General features: G+C 42.9%; 1 protein-coding gene across 1 annotated transcript in view; it reads left to right on the top strand.

Moving 5' to 3' along the window:
• The window catches only part of COL4A5 (collagen type IV alpha 5 chain), a 70540-nt gene that overhangs the window by 20887 nt on the left and 35645 nt on the right, over window positions 1-14008 (top strand). Inside the window, exons 24-27 of the mRNA XM_077826630.1 lie at window positions 377-474; window positions 1627-1777; window positions 6582-6695; window positions 13490-13657. Of these exons, the coding sequence (XP_077682756.1) occupies window positions 377-474; window positions 1627-1777; window positions 6582-6695; window positions 13490-13657 (531 nt within the window). The remainder of the gene's footprint in view (window positions 1-376; window positions 475-1626; window positions 1778-6581; window positions 6696-13489; window positions 13658-14008) is intronic.

Here is a 14008-nt window from a genome sequence, read left to right as displayed (position 1 = left end):
CAAGCAGTGTATAGCATAAATAACATAATCTCCACAATCAGTCGCCTGATTCCATGTTTCTGATGTAAATAATTTGCAGCCACAATGAGAATACCTAAAATGAGGAACATCCTTCATAAGAAGGGGTGATCTGAGAGGTATCCTGGGACCGTGCCATGATGTAGTGGTCCAGATCGATATACAGTGCATCATACACACCGCTGTCTAAACTGAACTGAGGTGCTTTGGTGCAATAGTGCATTTTGAGCGAACCAGACATAAGGGGGCTCTTTTAAAAGAACACTTACACAGTGGTTGCTAAATCTCCCTGAAATGTGTTGACACTTGTTTGTTGCCTTACCTCAGTTGTTATCCTAACCTCCTCATTGGGTTGTAGGCTTCCCAGGAATGGCTGGCCCCCCAGGAGCACCAGGAGCCCCTGGACGACCAGGGCTCGAAGGGCCACCAGGACAATCTGGTTTCCCAGGACAAAAGGTCTGAAAATATCAGTCTCTCTTCTAATGGGCTGTGGTTTAAGATTGAAGTTTGTCTCTTCAACTGTGCCATTGTAAAGTCTCTTCTTTGGTTGGGAAGGGTCTGCATCTGTAAGCAGCTCTCACCTCTCTCAAGTCAAAGGACCTATCAAGTCATTTATCTTTTCTTACTCAGTAGCTGCTGTCCCCAGTGTTGTATGTCCAGCTGCATTGCCTTGCAGAGTCTGCTCTAACATCTACAGTGCACAGTCTCCTGATGTGTAGGACCAGGGTTGCATGTCATAGGGCAGACCCGGATAGGATGCTCTGTGTAGCTGTCCACCTTAAACTGGTGATGGGGTGGGGATGGAATGGTCAACTTTACTGAAAATGTGTGCCTCCTTCTTACCCACCAGCATTTGTCCCTTCCCCTGGAATGGATGCAGCTGAAAAGTAGGGAGATATTTTCATTTAATCCCTTAAGGCTCTTCCAAATTTGAGTGAAGACACTAGCTAATCAACAAAAATGGTCCTTCATGAGCGCAGCAAATGGTGTTCTCCTACCAGTTACTCTAGCATCTAGGGGCCAACAAATTTGAATAGATTTGTTTCATGAGACTGCAGTCAGGGTGGCTACACTCCCAACCAAGGGCTTGTCCAACAAGGTTCCCCTGACCCTAAGAAAAGAACTTTGAGTATGATTCAGGCCATGTTTCCTGAGGGGTGCCCCATTTTACCCTTTCCCTTCCTGGACACTTTATAGCTGCAATATTAGAGCCATTCTGTCTAGGTGTGATGTGAGCTGGCCCTCCACACCATCCATGTCAGGTGGCCCTTCCCTCCTTATTGCGCACTCCCTGCCAGAGGCCAGTCGTGTTTGTATGGTATTGGAGGATTGGAGTGTAACCCTCCAGGAGTATGTCCTGTTACTAGATGGGTGACATGGATTTTGCCGTAATATCAGAAATCCCCCTTTTCTATAAGGTGACTAATGTTGCCTAATCTTCCCTAGAATGATTTGCCTGAGTTGTGTGGCTGTAAATATTTTGGGAGTCTTTTTTTTTTTAACCTCATGGCTTTTGGGGGGCTGGAGAGGAGGGGGGAATGTTTTCCCCTTTTGCTACTAGAAAGAGCTAACCTGTGAAACCCATTTCTTTTTTCCCTTACATCATAGGGGGACCCTGGATTTGGTATCCCGGGACCACCTGGGCCACCAGGGCCACCGGGTTTTAAAGGAGTTCCGGGACTGAAAGGTGATCCTGGCTTCCCAGGAAACCCTGGTTTTCCAGGGCAGTCAGGTTCTGATGGAACTCCTGGGCCAAAAGGTACAGCTTCATTATCTTCTGTTGAACTCTATATGACTCTTAATCACTGAAAATCAGCCTGTCATTGTGTGACAGTTGCTTAGGGCCAGATTTTTAAAGGTATTTAGGTACCTAATTCCCACTGTCATTATTTCAGTGGGAGTTAGGCACCTAAATACCTTTAAAAATCTGGCCCTGAGACTGCTTACATTGGGGCTGGCTTTTCCAAAGTGCAAAGCCTTTTGGTACGCATATAGACTGTGCCTGTCTAAATGCACATGGCAAACTGACGTTTATGTTCCCAGGGTACAGGCAGACCGAAGTGCATGCATATTTTTGTGTGTTTTAAAATCTGGCCTCTAGCTGATAGAGGCAAATCCCCTCTGGTCAGGGTGCCGTACTTTAAATGGAGCCACTTTGTTGCATTCTTGTTTACCTACCAAAGTAGGCATTTAAAGTCAAAAGGGGAACTACACAAAAATGAGGAAGCTAGTTAAATGGAAATTAAAAAGAACAGTCACGGGTTGAAATGCCTGAAAACGGTGTGGAGCTATTTCAAAATGCCATAATAGAGGCCCAAACTAAATGTATATCCAAAATTTTAAAAAACAGTAGGAGGATCAAAAAATGCCACATAGCTAAACAGCAGAGTAAAAGAGGTGATCGGTGTCAAAAATGCATCCTTTAAAAACTGGAAGTCAAGTCTAGTGAGGAAAATAGAAAAGAGCATAAACTCTGGCAAGTCAGCTACAAAAGTGTAAGTGGGCAGCTCAAGAAAGTTTTTGTGTCCTTAGCAAGTTGCTTTTCAAATTCTAACAGCAAAAAAAATTTAAGTCATCAGAAGCAGGAAGCCAGCCAAACAATCAGTGGGGCCACTGAACAATTGAGGTGCTAAAGGAGCACTCAGAGAAAACAAGGAGAAGCAAAATGAATTCTTTGCATTGGTCTTCGCTGCAGAGGATATGGGGAGATCTCCACACCCGAGCAATTCTTTTTAGGTGACAAATCTGAGCAACTCTCCCAGACTGAGGTGTCTGTAAAGGAGGTTTTGGAACAAACTGATAAAATAAACAGTAATAAGTCACCTGGACCTGAGGTATTCTCCCAAGAGTTCTGAAGCAAATTGCGGAACTACTAACTATGACGTGTAACCTATCGCTTAAATCAGCTTGTGTACCAGATGACTGGAGGGTAGCTAATGTAATGCTTAGTGTTTAAAAAGGCTCCAGGGGCAATCCTGGCAATTACAGGCCGGTAAGCCTAACTTCAGTATCAGACAATTTGGCTGAAACTATAGTATAGAACAGAATTATCAGACAGATAGACATTATCTGCTGGGGAAGAGTCAATATGGTTTTTGTAAAGGGAAAATCATGCCTCACCAATCTATTTGAATTCTTTGAGTATATCAACAAGCATGTAGACAAGGGTGATCCACTTGGTGTAGTGTGCTTGGCCTTTCAGAAAGCCTTTGACAAAGTGTTATACCAATAAATTAAAAACCAGCAGGATCTTATTAAAGGGAAAAAGGCAAAATATCACATTTATTGTGAATACAGAAAGAATCATAGTAAGCAGTTAGTTATAGCTATAACATTCCATTCAATCTCATATTTATTCCCACATTCATTCATTCAAACACACACACACAGGTTCTGCAAGGTTGTTATCATAGTTACCAGCCTTAGAGTTGCTCATGCCAAGCCACTGGCCAGGTGGCCTGGACATGAGGAGGGAGCAGGGCCTTGTCAGATGCTCATCTGATGCTCCTGGAAGTTGGTTTGCAGAATCAGACCCCAAAGTTCTCACTTTTTAGAGTCTATTTTTATACGAATTTCTTCCTATGCCAGTCTATGGGAATTGCTTCATCATGCTGTTGCTGAATCAATCAGCAGATGGCACATTCCTGACGGCTCCGTGCTGCTAGATGTTATCTTGGTCTTTGGTTCTCCCATTCTTGAGGCTGTTGGGTGGATTCCAGTCTGCCCTCCGGGGGTCCTCTGGTTATTTCCACTTGACGCCTTCTTCAGCCGATGGACACTGGATTCTTAGGCTGGCACCTCCCTGATCATTCAGTTATTATCCACACCAAGCATCCATCCACATACATCCTCTATCTCTATTTTAATCACAATTGTTAATACAACAAAAGGGCGGGGAGTCTCTGGGTGCTGTTTCTGTTGTTAGAGTATTGCTTTGAGTCTCTCTCTCTGTGAATTGCTTTGAGAACAGACTCTGTCTTAGAATGTACTAACACAATTAGCAGCTTGCAAGTTTCACACATAGAGGGAGAGAAACAGTACCAAAAACCAAGAGACCTCTTAATTAGTAATACCCTGGAATTTAAACTATGGGGAATCAAACTCATTTGTGATTTTAATACAGAACTTCTTTAATATGATCCAACAAAAGTCCCTCACCAAAGACTCTTAAGAAAGGTAAGCAGTCATAGGATAAAAGCAAGAGTCCCCTCATGGATCAGTAACTGGTTAAAAGACAGGAAGCAAAGGATAGGAATAAATGGTCAGTTTTCACAATGGAGAGAGTTAAATAGTGGGGTCCCTCAAGGATCTGTGCTGTTCAGCATATTTATAAATGATCTGAATAAAGGGGTACACAGGAAGTGGAAAAATTTACACACAAATATAAAATTACTCAAGATAAGTCCAACATTCACTGTAAAGAGTTGCAAAGAAATCTCACAGAACTGGGTCTCTGGGCAAGAAAATGACAGATGAAATTTATTGTTGATGGGGCAAAGTAATGCACATTGGAAAAATAATCCCAATTATACATATAAAATGATGAGGGCTAAATTATCTGTTAGCACTCAAGAAAGAGACTGTAGAGTCATCATAGAATCAGAGTACTGGAAGGGACCTCAAGAGGTCATCTAGTCCAGTCCCCTGCACTCATGGCAGGAATACGTATTATCTATTCTGTACCATCCCTGACAGGTGTTTGTCTAACCTGCTCTTAAAATCTCCAATGATGGAGATTCCACAACCTCCCTAGGCAATTTATTCCAATGCTTAAGCACTCTGACAGAATGTTTTTCCTAATGTCCTACCTAAACCACCCTTGCTGCAATTTAAGCCCATTGTTTCTTGTTCTATCCTCAGAGGTTAAGGAGAATAATTTTTCTCCCTCTTCCTTGTAACAAACTTTTATGTACTTGAAAACTATTATTATGTCCCCCCTCAGTCTTCTCTTCTCCATACTAAACAAACCCAGTTTTTTCAATCTTCCCTCATAGGTCATGTTTTCTAGACCTTTTAATAATTTTTGTTGCTCTTCTCTGGACTTACTCCAGTTTGTCCACATCTTTCCTGAAATGTGGTGCCCAGAATTGGACACAGTACTCCAGTTGAGGCCTAATCAGCATGGAGTAGAGCGAAAGAATTACTTCTCGTGTCTTGCTTACAATATTCCTGCTAATAGATCCCAGAATGGTGCTTGCTTTTTTTTTTTTTTCCTCTTCCAAACAGAGTTACACTGTTGACTTGTTGTTAGCTTGTGATCCATTCTGATCCCCAGATCCTTTTCCACAGTACTCCTTCCTAGGCAGTCATTTCCCATTTTGTATGTGTGCAACTGATTGCTCCTTCCTAAGTGGAGTACTTTCCTTTTGTCCTTGTTGAATTTCATCCTGTTTACTTCAGACCATTTCTCCAGATCATTCTGAAATTTAACCCTATCCTCCAAAGCACTTGAAAACATCCACTCAGTGTGCAGTGGCAGTTTAAAAAAGCTAACAATGTTAGGAACCATTAGGAAAGGGATAGATAATAAGACAGAAAATATCATGATATCACTATATAAATCCATGGTACGCCCACACCTTGAATGCTGTGTGCATCTCAAAAAAGATATCTTAGAATTGGAAAAGGTACAGAGAAGGGCAATGAAAATGGTTAGGGGTATGGAACAGTTTCTGTGCAAGGAGAGAGTAAAAAGACTGGCACTGTTGATCTTAGAAAACAGATAATGAAGATATCTATAAAATCATGAAAGCTATGGAGAAAGTGAATGGGGAAGTGTTATTTACCGCTTCTCATAGCACAAGAATAGGGGTCACCCAACAAAATTAGTAGGCAGCAGGTTTAAAACAAACATAGGGAAGTACTTCATACAGTTCACAGTTAATCCTTGGAACTTGTTGTCGTGGGATGTTGTGAAGGCCAAAAGTATAACTGGGTTCAAAAAAGAATTTGATAAGTTCATGGAGAATAGGTCCATCACTGGCTATTAGCCAAGATGATCAAGAATGCAACCCCATGCTCTGGGTGTCCCTAAACCTCCAACAGACAGAAGGTAGAACCGGATGTCGGGATGGATCACTCAGAATTGCCCAGTTCTGTTCATTTCCTCTGAAGCATCTGTTACGGGCCACTGTCAGAAACAGGATGCTGAGCTAGATGGACCATTGATATGACCCAGAGTGGCCATTCTTATGTTACATTCATCAATTTGATGCACTTTATTTTCACTTAAGCTGCTTTAATTTTTTATGAACTTCTGGCATTAGCAATTGTCTGCACTGTATTGCAATATATCTCTGGTTTGCTGTATAGCAAAGGTATTTGTGAACAGTTTGTTAGACTAGTGGGCTATGGCACAAGAACAAGTCTCTGGACCATCTTTCAAAAGTGGCCTCTGAAATTACATGCACAAGTGGGTTTTTGCACATCTAACTTCCACTTGCATGTGCACAGGGACCAGATTCCGATGAACAATGTGTAGACACTTCATAGATGACTTCTGAAAATGAATGTGAAAACCCTGAGATTCCTCACTGTTGAACTAAATTAGAATTTTCTTTAAGGTGACCCTGGAGCAAGCGGACCACCTGGGTTAGTGGGACCCCCAGGGTTCCCAGGAATTGGTGGTCAAGGTCCACCTGGACAACCTGGCCCTCCAGGACCTGTGGGCCCACCAGGTAAGAGTTGAGTGATTATAACTTTGGAGTTATTGCTGACCTGTTGTCTGTCAGGCAGACAGGCACACCAGCGCTGTACAAAAGTGCCAGTAAACAACAAATAGGAAGGGAGGGCCGGAGACTTCATGACTCTCAGTTTGGACAATACCCTTTTCATAACGTGGGCCAAGTTCTGCCTTGATATTCTGTCCCATACAAACCCGCAGAAGGCACTGGGGGTTGCACAGTGATGGACAGCTGGGAAAAATTTGGCCTGTCACATTTGTTAATGCAGCCCAAGAATGCATATCGTCAGGGTGTTGCCATTTGAGTAAACTGAAGAGCAATCAAGGATGCACAAGCCTGCCTTGGGGGTGGTGTGGAGTCATGCTGCCCCAGCAGGAGCTCTAGGAAGCATTGTGCCCCACAGAGAGACAATATCTCCCAAAGCTCCTGGGGAATATATCCATTCTGCCACTCCTTAGGAGAGGCCACGTAAACTCCTCTCCTTGGCAGAGGGGAGTGGCATGTTAATCTAGCACTTCTGGGTTACTGAGAGGGTAGACAGTATTCCTTCATTGCTATGCTGTCTTTAAAAAGACAAATTATGTGATGCCCAATTCTGGATGTACAGTGTGCTGTCAACTGGTATTGAAGTCATTGGGTACTGTTGAGGGTGCTCTGCACCTCACAGGATCAGGCCCATAATGTTAAAGGAAATAGTTCTCTCAGCCAACATAATATTGAAAATGTGGTACTTTTATGGATCTTAAGGGTACATTATTGTAGCAACCAAAATAATGTATTTGTTACTCAAGTGTGCACAGACTATATACTGGAAATTATTTCATAACCCTTAAGTGAAATAAATTAACCTACATGATTAAGTTATCAAGACAGTCCTTAACTACTGAAGTAGTTTAACCAACTCGACACTTCATATTCAGCTGACAAGACTCATTTTTAAATAATTTCAATTTTATTGTGATCCAAAATTTATAAATTTGACATCTTGTGCTTTGGCCAAAAGCAAACAAAAAATGCCCTATGTACCAATACTGTTCCTCACACCACTTCCATTAAAGTTCATAAATAGACATTCAGGGCATGATCCACTGCCAACTGACGTCCGTGGGAAGTCTTTCCATTCACTTCAATAGGCATTGAAGTATGGCCTAAATCAGCTGAAAAATGGCTTTGTTCCTAGGTATTTCAGAGTGGCTGGTCATTACTGCATCAGGTAGAAAAAGAACACACCAAGCACTAGTATTCTGTTGTATGAATAAGAAGCTACCAGAAGAAAGGGTCACATACATTCACTTTATAAACGCACAACTGGAAACAAACTTGTTAATTTTAATTCAGTTTATGATCGCTTGTGACTTCCAGGACGGCCATTGCCATCATGCTCTTCATTCAGGAAAGTTGGGAAGTTCTGGGACTCCTTGTTGGGTCCAGGTTAAATTACCAAACTAGGAGTCTTCCCATAGTACTAATGAGGAAGCATGTCTCTAGCAAAGGGAGTTTTGGTAATCTTGTATTTAAAGTTACTTAATTTTTATAAAAGGATTTTCTAGTTCCAACTCTATATACTGAGAGTAGGGGGAGGAGAAGGGGTTAAAATTCTGTTCACAAAGTGCTTTATTTTTGAGAGAGGTTCTTCTAAATTACTTTCACTGAATGGCATTTCCACTTCCCTAAGCCTGTGACTGCAAATGCACAGCAATAACCATAGTGAGAATGTGCTGTATGAGCTAGAGAACAACTTTGTTAATGCTGAAATGTTTTGAAAATATACCTAGTCTTTGCTGTACACATATAGATACTGCTACTGTATGACCACTATCCTACATTTCTGATTTGTTTTAGTGATAGCCACCCTAAGTGAAGTGCCAAAATTTGGGCTGCCATTATAGATAGTGCATGGCAGAAAACCCGTAGCCAGCAGAGGAGCAAGGGGCAGAGGTACCTGAGCATATACCTAGCTTTAAGTAAAAAGACTGAGGAGTCCTTGTGGCACCTTAGAGACTAACAAATTTATTTGAGCATAAGCTTTCGTGGGCTAAAACCTACTTCATCGGATGCATGCAGTGGAAAATACAATAGGAACATAGATAGATAGATATATACACACAGAGAACATGAAAAAATGGGTGTTGCCATACCCACTATAACGAGAGTGATAAGTTAAGGTGAGCTATTATCAACAGGAGAAAAAAAACCTTTTGTCGTGATAATCAGGATGGCCCATTTCCAACAGTTGACAAGGTGTGAGTAACAGTAGAGGAAAAAATAAACATGGGGAAATTTTTACTTTGTGTAATGACCCATCCACTCCCAGTCTTTATTCAAGCCTAATTTAATGGTGTCCAGTTTGCAAATTAATTCCAATTCAGCGGTCTCTCATTGGAGTCTGTTTTTCTTTTGTTGTTGTTGTTGTAGTATTTCTCCTGCTGATAATAGCTCACCTTAACTGATTGCTCTCGTTATAGTGGGTATGGCAACACCCATTTTTTCATGTTCTCTGTGTGTGTGTATATATATATCTTCTTACTGTATTTTCCACTGCATGCATCCGATGAAGTGGGTTTTAGCCTATGAAAGCGTATGCTCAAATAACTTTGTTAGTCTCTAAGGTGCCACAAGTACTCCTCGTTCTTTTTGTTGATACAGACTAATACGGCTACCACTGAAACCTAGCTTTAAGTGTGTCAATAGTCCCACTGACTTTAAAGGGACTACTCATATGCTTAAAGTCTGGCATGCGCTTAAGCACCTTGCTCACGCAGGGAAGCTGATCTGCAGGTCCTCTGCCTGCAACCTGGTTTCAGTGCCCAGTGCTGGGGATGGAGGTGATCTGAATGACCCATGTATCAGTTCCCTGACCCATCAGTGACCTCTCTACATGCCCTCATGGCACAGACTATGCCTGGTTGTAGTAGGGAGTTTGTTAGACACACAGAGCAACACTGCTTTTTAAGTGTGTGAAATGTGTGTCTTTGGATGTCCATTATACCTGTTTCCAGGTGCTAGGCAGAGTTTGACTCCATGTGGTTGCTAATTAGCTCTTGGGAAAAGAAGTGCTTTGTGGTCTAAATAAAACAAATATACCTGTCTCAATGGATCAATATGGCTAATTTTTCATTGTAGCTCTATGTTAAAGATCATTGTGCCTACTAACAGCATGACAACACTGAAACATAGTGCATGAAACGTAGTGCATGACTGAGGCTTTAAGTAAACCATCTATTTTAATCCTATAGGTGCTGCTACTTGTCTGGTGCAATGTGCATGTTGCCTCCCCCATCCCTCATTCCTGTGTCCCACTGAGTCAGAATAGTCTACTCCTTTTTGTTATAGTAGATTAACTTTCTTGGGATTCTGGTTTTCAGGGGAATTGCAACAATCTTAAGTATTCCTTTGTTCAGCTTTTCCTTTCTATGCACCACCATTTATTTAAACAGTTTGCAGTGTCTGTATATTTTGTTCTTACAAAACAAGCTACTCCAGTGTTTATTCCGTAGCATATTTTAGTACAATTCTGATCCAGTCGAACACATTTGAGAAACAGAAGGGGAAAAATGGGAATGTTATCACAGATTCAAAGACATGTTGATTTTGCTCCAGGTTCACCTATCAAGAAATATTGAAAGTATTTGTCCTCTTACCAGGTTATATACTTCCTTCATAGTTTATTTTGTTTGCTGATGGAGTCCCCATAGACACTGGAGCATGGGCCATACCTTCTGGGGCTTTGTTTTTCCCCTACAGGAGAACAATTCCACTCACAATACTCTAATTTATTATACATATTTATATAATTTATTATGTTTGTTATGGTAGGAACCAAAGGGTAATTGATCAGTGCAAGCAGATAGGCACATTTTTCTTTGTGAGTTATAGACGTCTGATTTACCTCTAGTCTATAGAGCAGGGGTCTCAAACTCAATTTACCTTAGGGACAGTGCCAGTCCTCAAATCCTCCCCATGGGCCAATAATGTCACTCATGCCACCAAGAACCCGCCCCACAAAACTCCGCCCCCCAAACCTGCCTAAGGCTCTGGGAGGGAGTTTGGGTGGGGGAGGAGGTCTGAGATAGGGGATTAGGGTGCAGGCTCTGGGAGGGAGTTTGGGTACAGAAGGGGTGAGAGGTTGGGCTCTAGGAGGGAGTTTGGGTGGTGGAGGGGGTCTGTGGTGCAGGTTCTGGGATGGAGTTTGGGTGCTGGGTGCAGGCTCGGGGGTGGGGGTGCAGGAGGAGGGGGTGGGGTTGCAGGCTCTGGGAGGGAATTTGGGGACAGGAGGGGGGGTGTGGGAAGGGGGAGGGGAAGGGGGTGCAGACTCTGGAAGGGAGTTTGGAGGCTGGGGGTGTGGGGGAGAGGGTGCAAGCTCTTGGAGGGAGTTTGGGGGGGGTGCATGGGAAGGGGGAGAGGGTGCAGGCTCTGGAAGGGGGTCAGGGGGTGCAGTGCTTACCTGGGGCTCCAAGGCAGGGTGGGCTGGGAGGCCTCTGTGCGCTGCTGCCCCCAGGGATCACCGCGGCAGTTTCCCATTGGCCACAGGGGTGCTTGGGGTGGGGGCAGTGCACGGAGTCACAGCCCCTCCCTGGGGCCGCAGGGAGGGGCCGGCAGCCACGTGGAGCGAGTGCACAGGAAACCACTCAGCTCCACTGCAATGCTGGTGATGGGCAGGGCCCCGGGTAGTTTTAAATCGCCCGGGGAACGTGCGGCAGGGGAGCACCCGGGGGGCGGCAGGTGGAGCCAAGGGAGAGACTCGGCCCCAAAATTGCTGGAGTCCCATGGGCCACATTGGGGAGGTTTTCGGGCCGCAGATGGCCCATTGGCCGGAACTTTGAAGTCCCCTGCTGTAGAGTGAGAGTCTCTAAATCACTCTTGAATCTTTGTACAGTGGCAGCGCAAAGCACTATCAGCTGAAGCATTGGGCTGTCCTACACTATTTGTTCTTTATTGTTCCTGACACTGAATGTGTCAAAACAATTTCCATAAGAGAGATTACAGAAGAGGCTCCTAACTAGTGCATTGTATTGTCTTCAAACAAACTTGAGACAATGGGGAAAATATTATTTCATATACTATAATACACAACAGAAAAATAATTCATGTAGCACCACATCTTACTAAGCTCTCCAGCAGCTTTAAAGAGCCATCAATATAGTAACAGTCTGCAAAAGCAATAGACAGCTAGGCATTCCCAATAAGGGATTCAGTTTTTCTTTATGAAGTGGAAGCATCTTTGAAAATTCCCTTTTGGAGGGATCCTCAGAAAGATGGTGCTCAACAGCCAAATATCAACCACCGAGTAGGGCGCGCACAGGTGTCAGTGAGATGAACAGGCCAGCATCGAATGGCTGTGTTGGTGCAGGCAATGTATAAAGATGGCTTAAGAGGAGATCTTGGACCATTTCCAAAAGCTTGCTAGGTTAGGAGACAGGAACACAGTCCAATGTTTTTTTGTTTTTGTTTTTGTTTTTTTTGAAAGATTGCACTGTAGTAGTTAAAAAAAATCTTTCAGTCAGTTACTTCTCTCTGTGCAGAATGGTGGCTGCTGTTGAAAAATGCCTATAATGAAATTTACTTACAAACCAGTTTCTTGTAGCTGTAATACTGTTATATACTTTGTAGTTAGACCTGTGCTCAGTAACTTTTAGTATAGATTTTTGTTCTAATCTGTATGTGCATAATTTTGTTTCCTAACCTAATGACTCTCTTGCAACTCATTACTTTTCCCTGTGCCTCAACTTCCTGATGAATGCTAACTCGTTGGCTTTTGAACCTCAGGTCCACCAGGTACTGTGATTTCTTCACCAAAGCCACCTTCTTTTTGTCTTAAATTAAGATTATTAGTTTATTTAAACTACATTTCAAGACTGAAAGTCACCACTTAACTCAACCTGTGCAATCCCATTGAAGGGAGTGGAGTTGTGCCTCTCTACTATGACTGGTGCCTTTGGCTCAGTCTCACTAATATTAAGCAGTGTACTTTTGTTTTTTAAACAGTTCCCATTGAGGCATATTTTTAATTTAGACAAACTTGATGAAACACAGAACTTGGCTGTCCTTTGAAAATTAATGCCCATTTGAGGTTATCTTATAACCTAATAGTGTGGGCCTCCTCCATGCAATTCAACTGGGATTTCATTTCACCTGAAGCCAGGATTTTGCATTTGTGCTGTATATAGGAATTATTAGGCTGAACCATGAAATAAAAACAAGACTTTGTTAAAATAAATAGTCACCCTGATATTCAAAAGAGCACTTAATTTTTTTTTCTGTGGGGAAAAAAATGCATTTGTGCATTTAATGGATCAAATTGTGGGAAATTTAATCTTCTGCACAGTTAATTTGTGAGGAGAATTTGTGTCTTTAACTCCTACTTTAGTCATGCAATTGAATAAATACCAAAAACAAAATACAGGGTCACCAAGGGTTATATGTACTGGGCTGCTGACAAACTTTTAGCATCGCCTTATGAAAAATGTAGACTTTAATACTCTAGTTTTGCAGCAGGGCAATTGGACCCCAATCCTGCAAGCTCATATGTATGTGACCCCTGAGCCTGCACAAAGCCCCACTGAAATGAATTAAGTCTGCCTGCTTGGATCCCATTGCAGGATCAAGGCTTTGGAAGTCAAAACATTTACCTATTGTGGGAGTTCCATCAAGGTATTATGGCAATGTGCTGCCAGTAAAGAGTAGCTATTCCACTACGACTACCATCCCCAAACACACACATACACACACACACACCCCTCAACCATGCACGATTTCTTGCTAAAGGATGGTGTTTTAATAATGTCTAGGATTACAAGGAGTTCCAGGTGAGAAAGGAGATCCTGGCCCTCCTGGATTCGACATCCCTGGTCCACCTGGTGACAGAGGCAGTCCGGGATTTCCAGGAACACCCGGTCTCATTGGGCCTCCAGGTTCACCAGGACCACCAGGACGAGATGGAATACCAGGATTTCCAGGTAAATTCAAACATGCCAGAAGAGCATTGTTACCTGTAGGCATATACGTGTGTGTTCTCCACTGTTTGGGCATGCTATCAGCCTTAGTGAGAGATGTCGTTGAACTTGGGCTTGCTTACTGTACCTTGCAGATGACTGAAAAGCAGTTTATCCATGGGCGCCCCGTGAGACCCTTCATTGCAATAAATCTGAATTAGGGACAAATCCCAGTCTCTAATATTGGATGCACATTTCAGAGTCCCCTAGGAATTTTGGAGGGAGATTGGATCCAGGGCTGTTTTGGTGAGGAAGCATCTCTAATTGTAATATCCATTGTCTATCCATCCCCTCCCAATGCAGGGCTTTGCAGTA

The sequence above is a fragment of the Eretmochelys imbricata genome, chromosome 9, assembly GCF_965152235.1.
Source record: "Eretmochelys imbricata isolate rEreImb1 chromosome 9, rEreImb1.hap1, whole genome shotgun sequence".
NCBI lineage: Eukaryota > Metazoa > Chordata > Testudines > Cheloniidae > Eretmochelys > Eretmochelys imbricata.
This window is presented reverse-complemented; position numbering and strand designations above follow the sequence as displayed.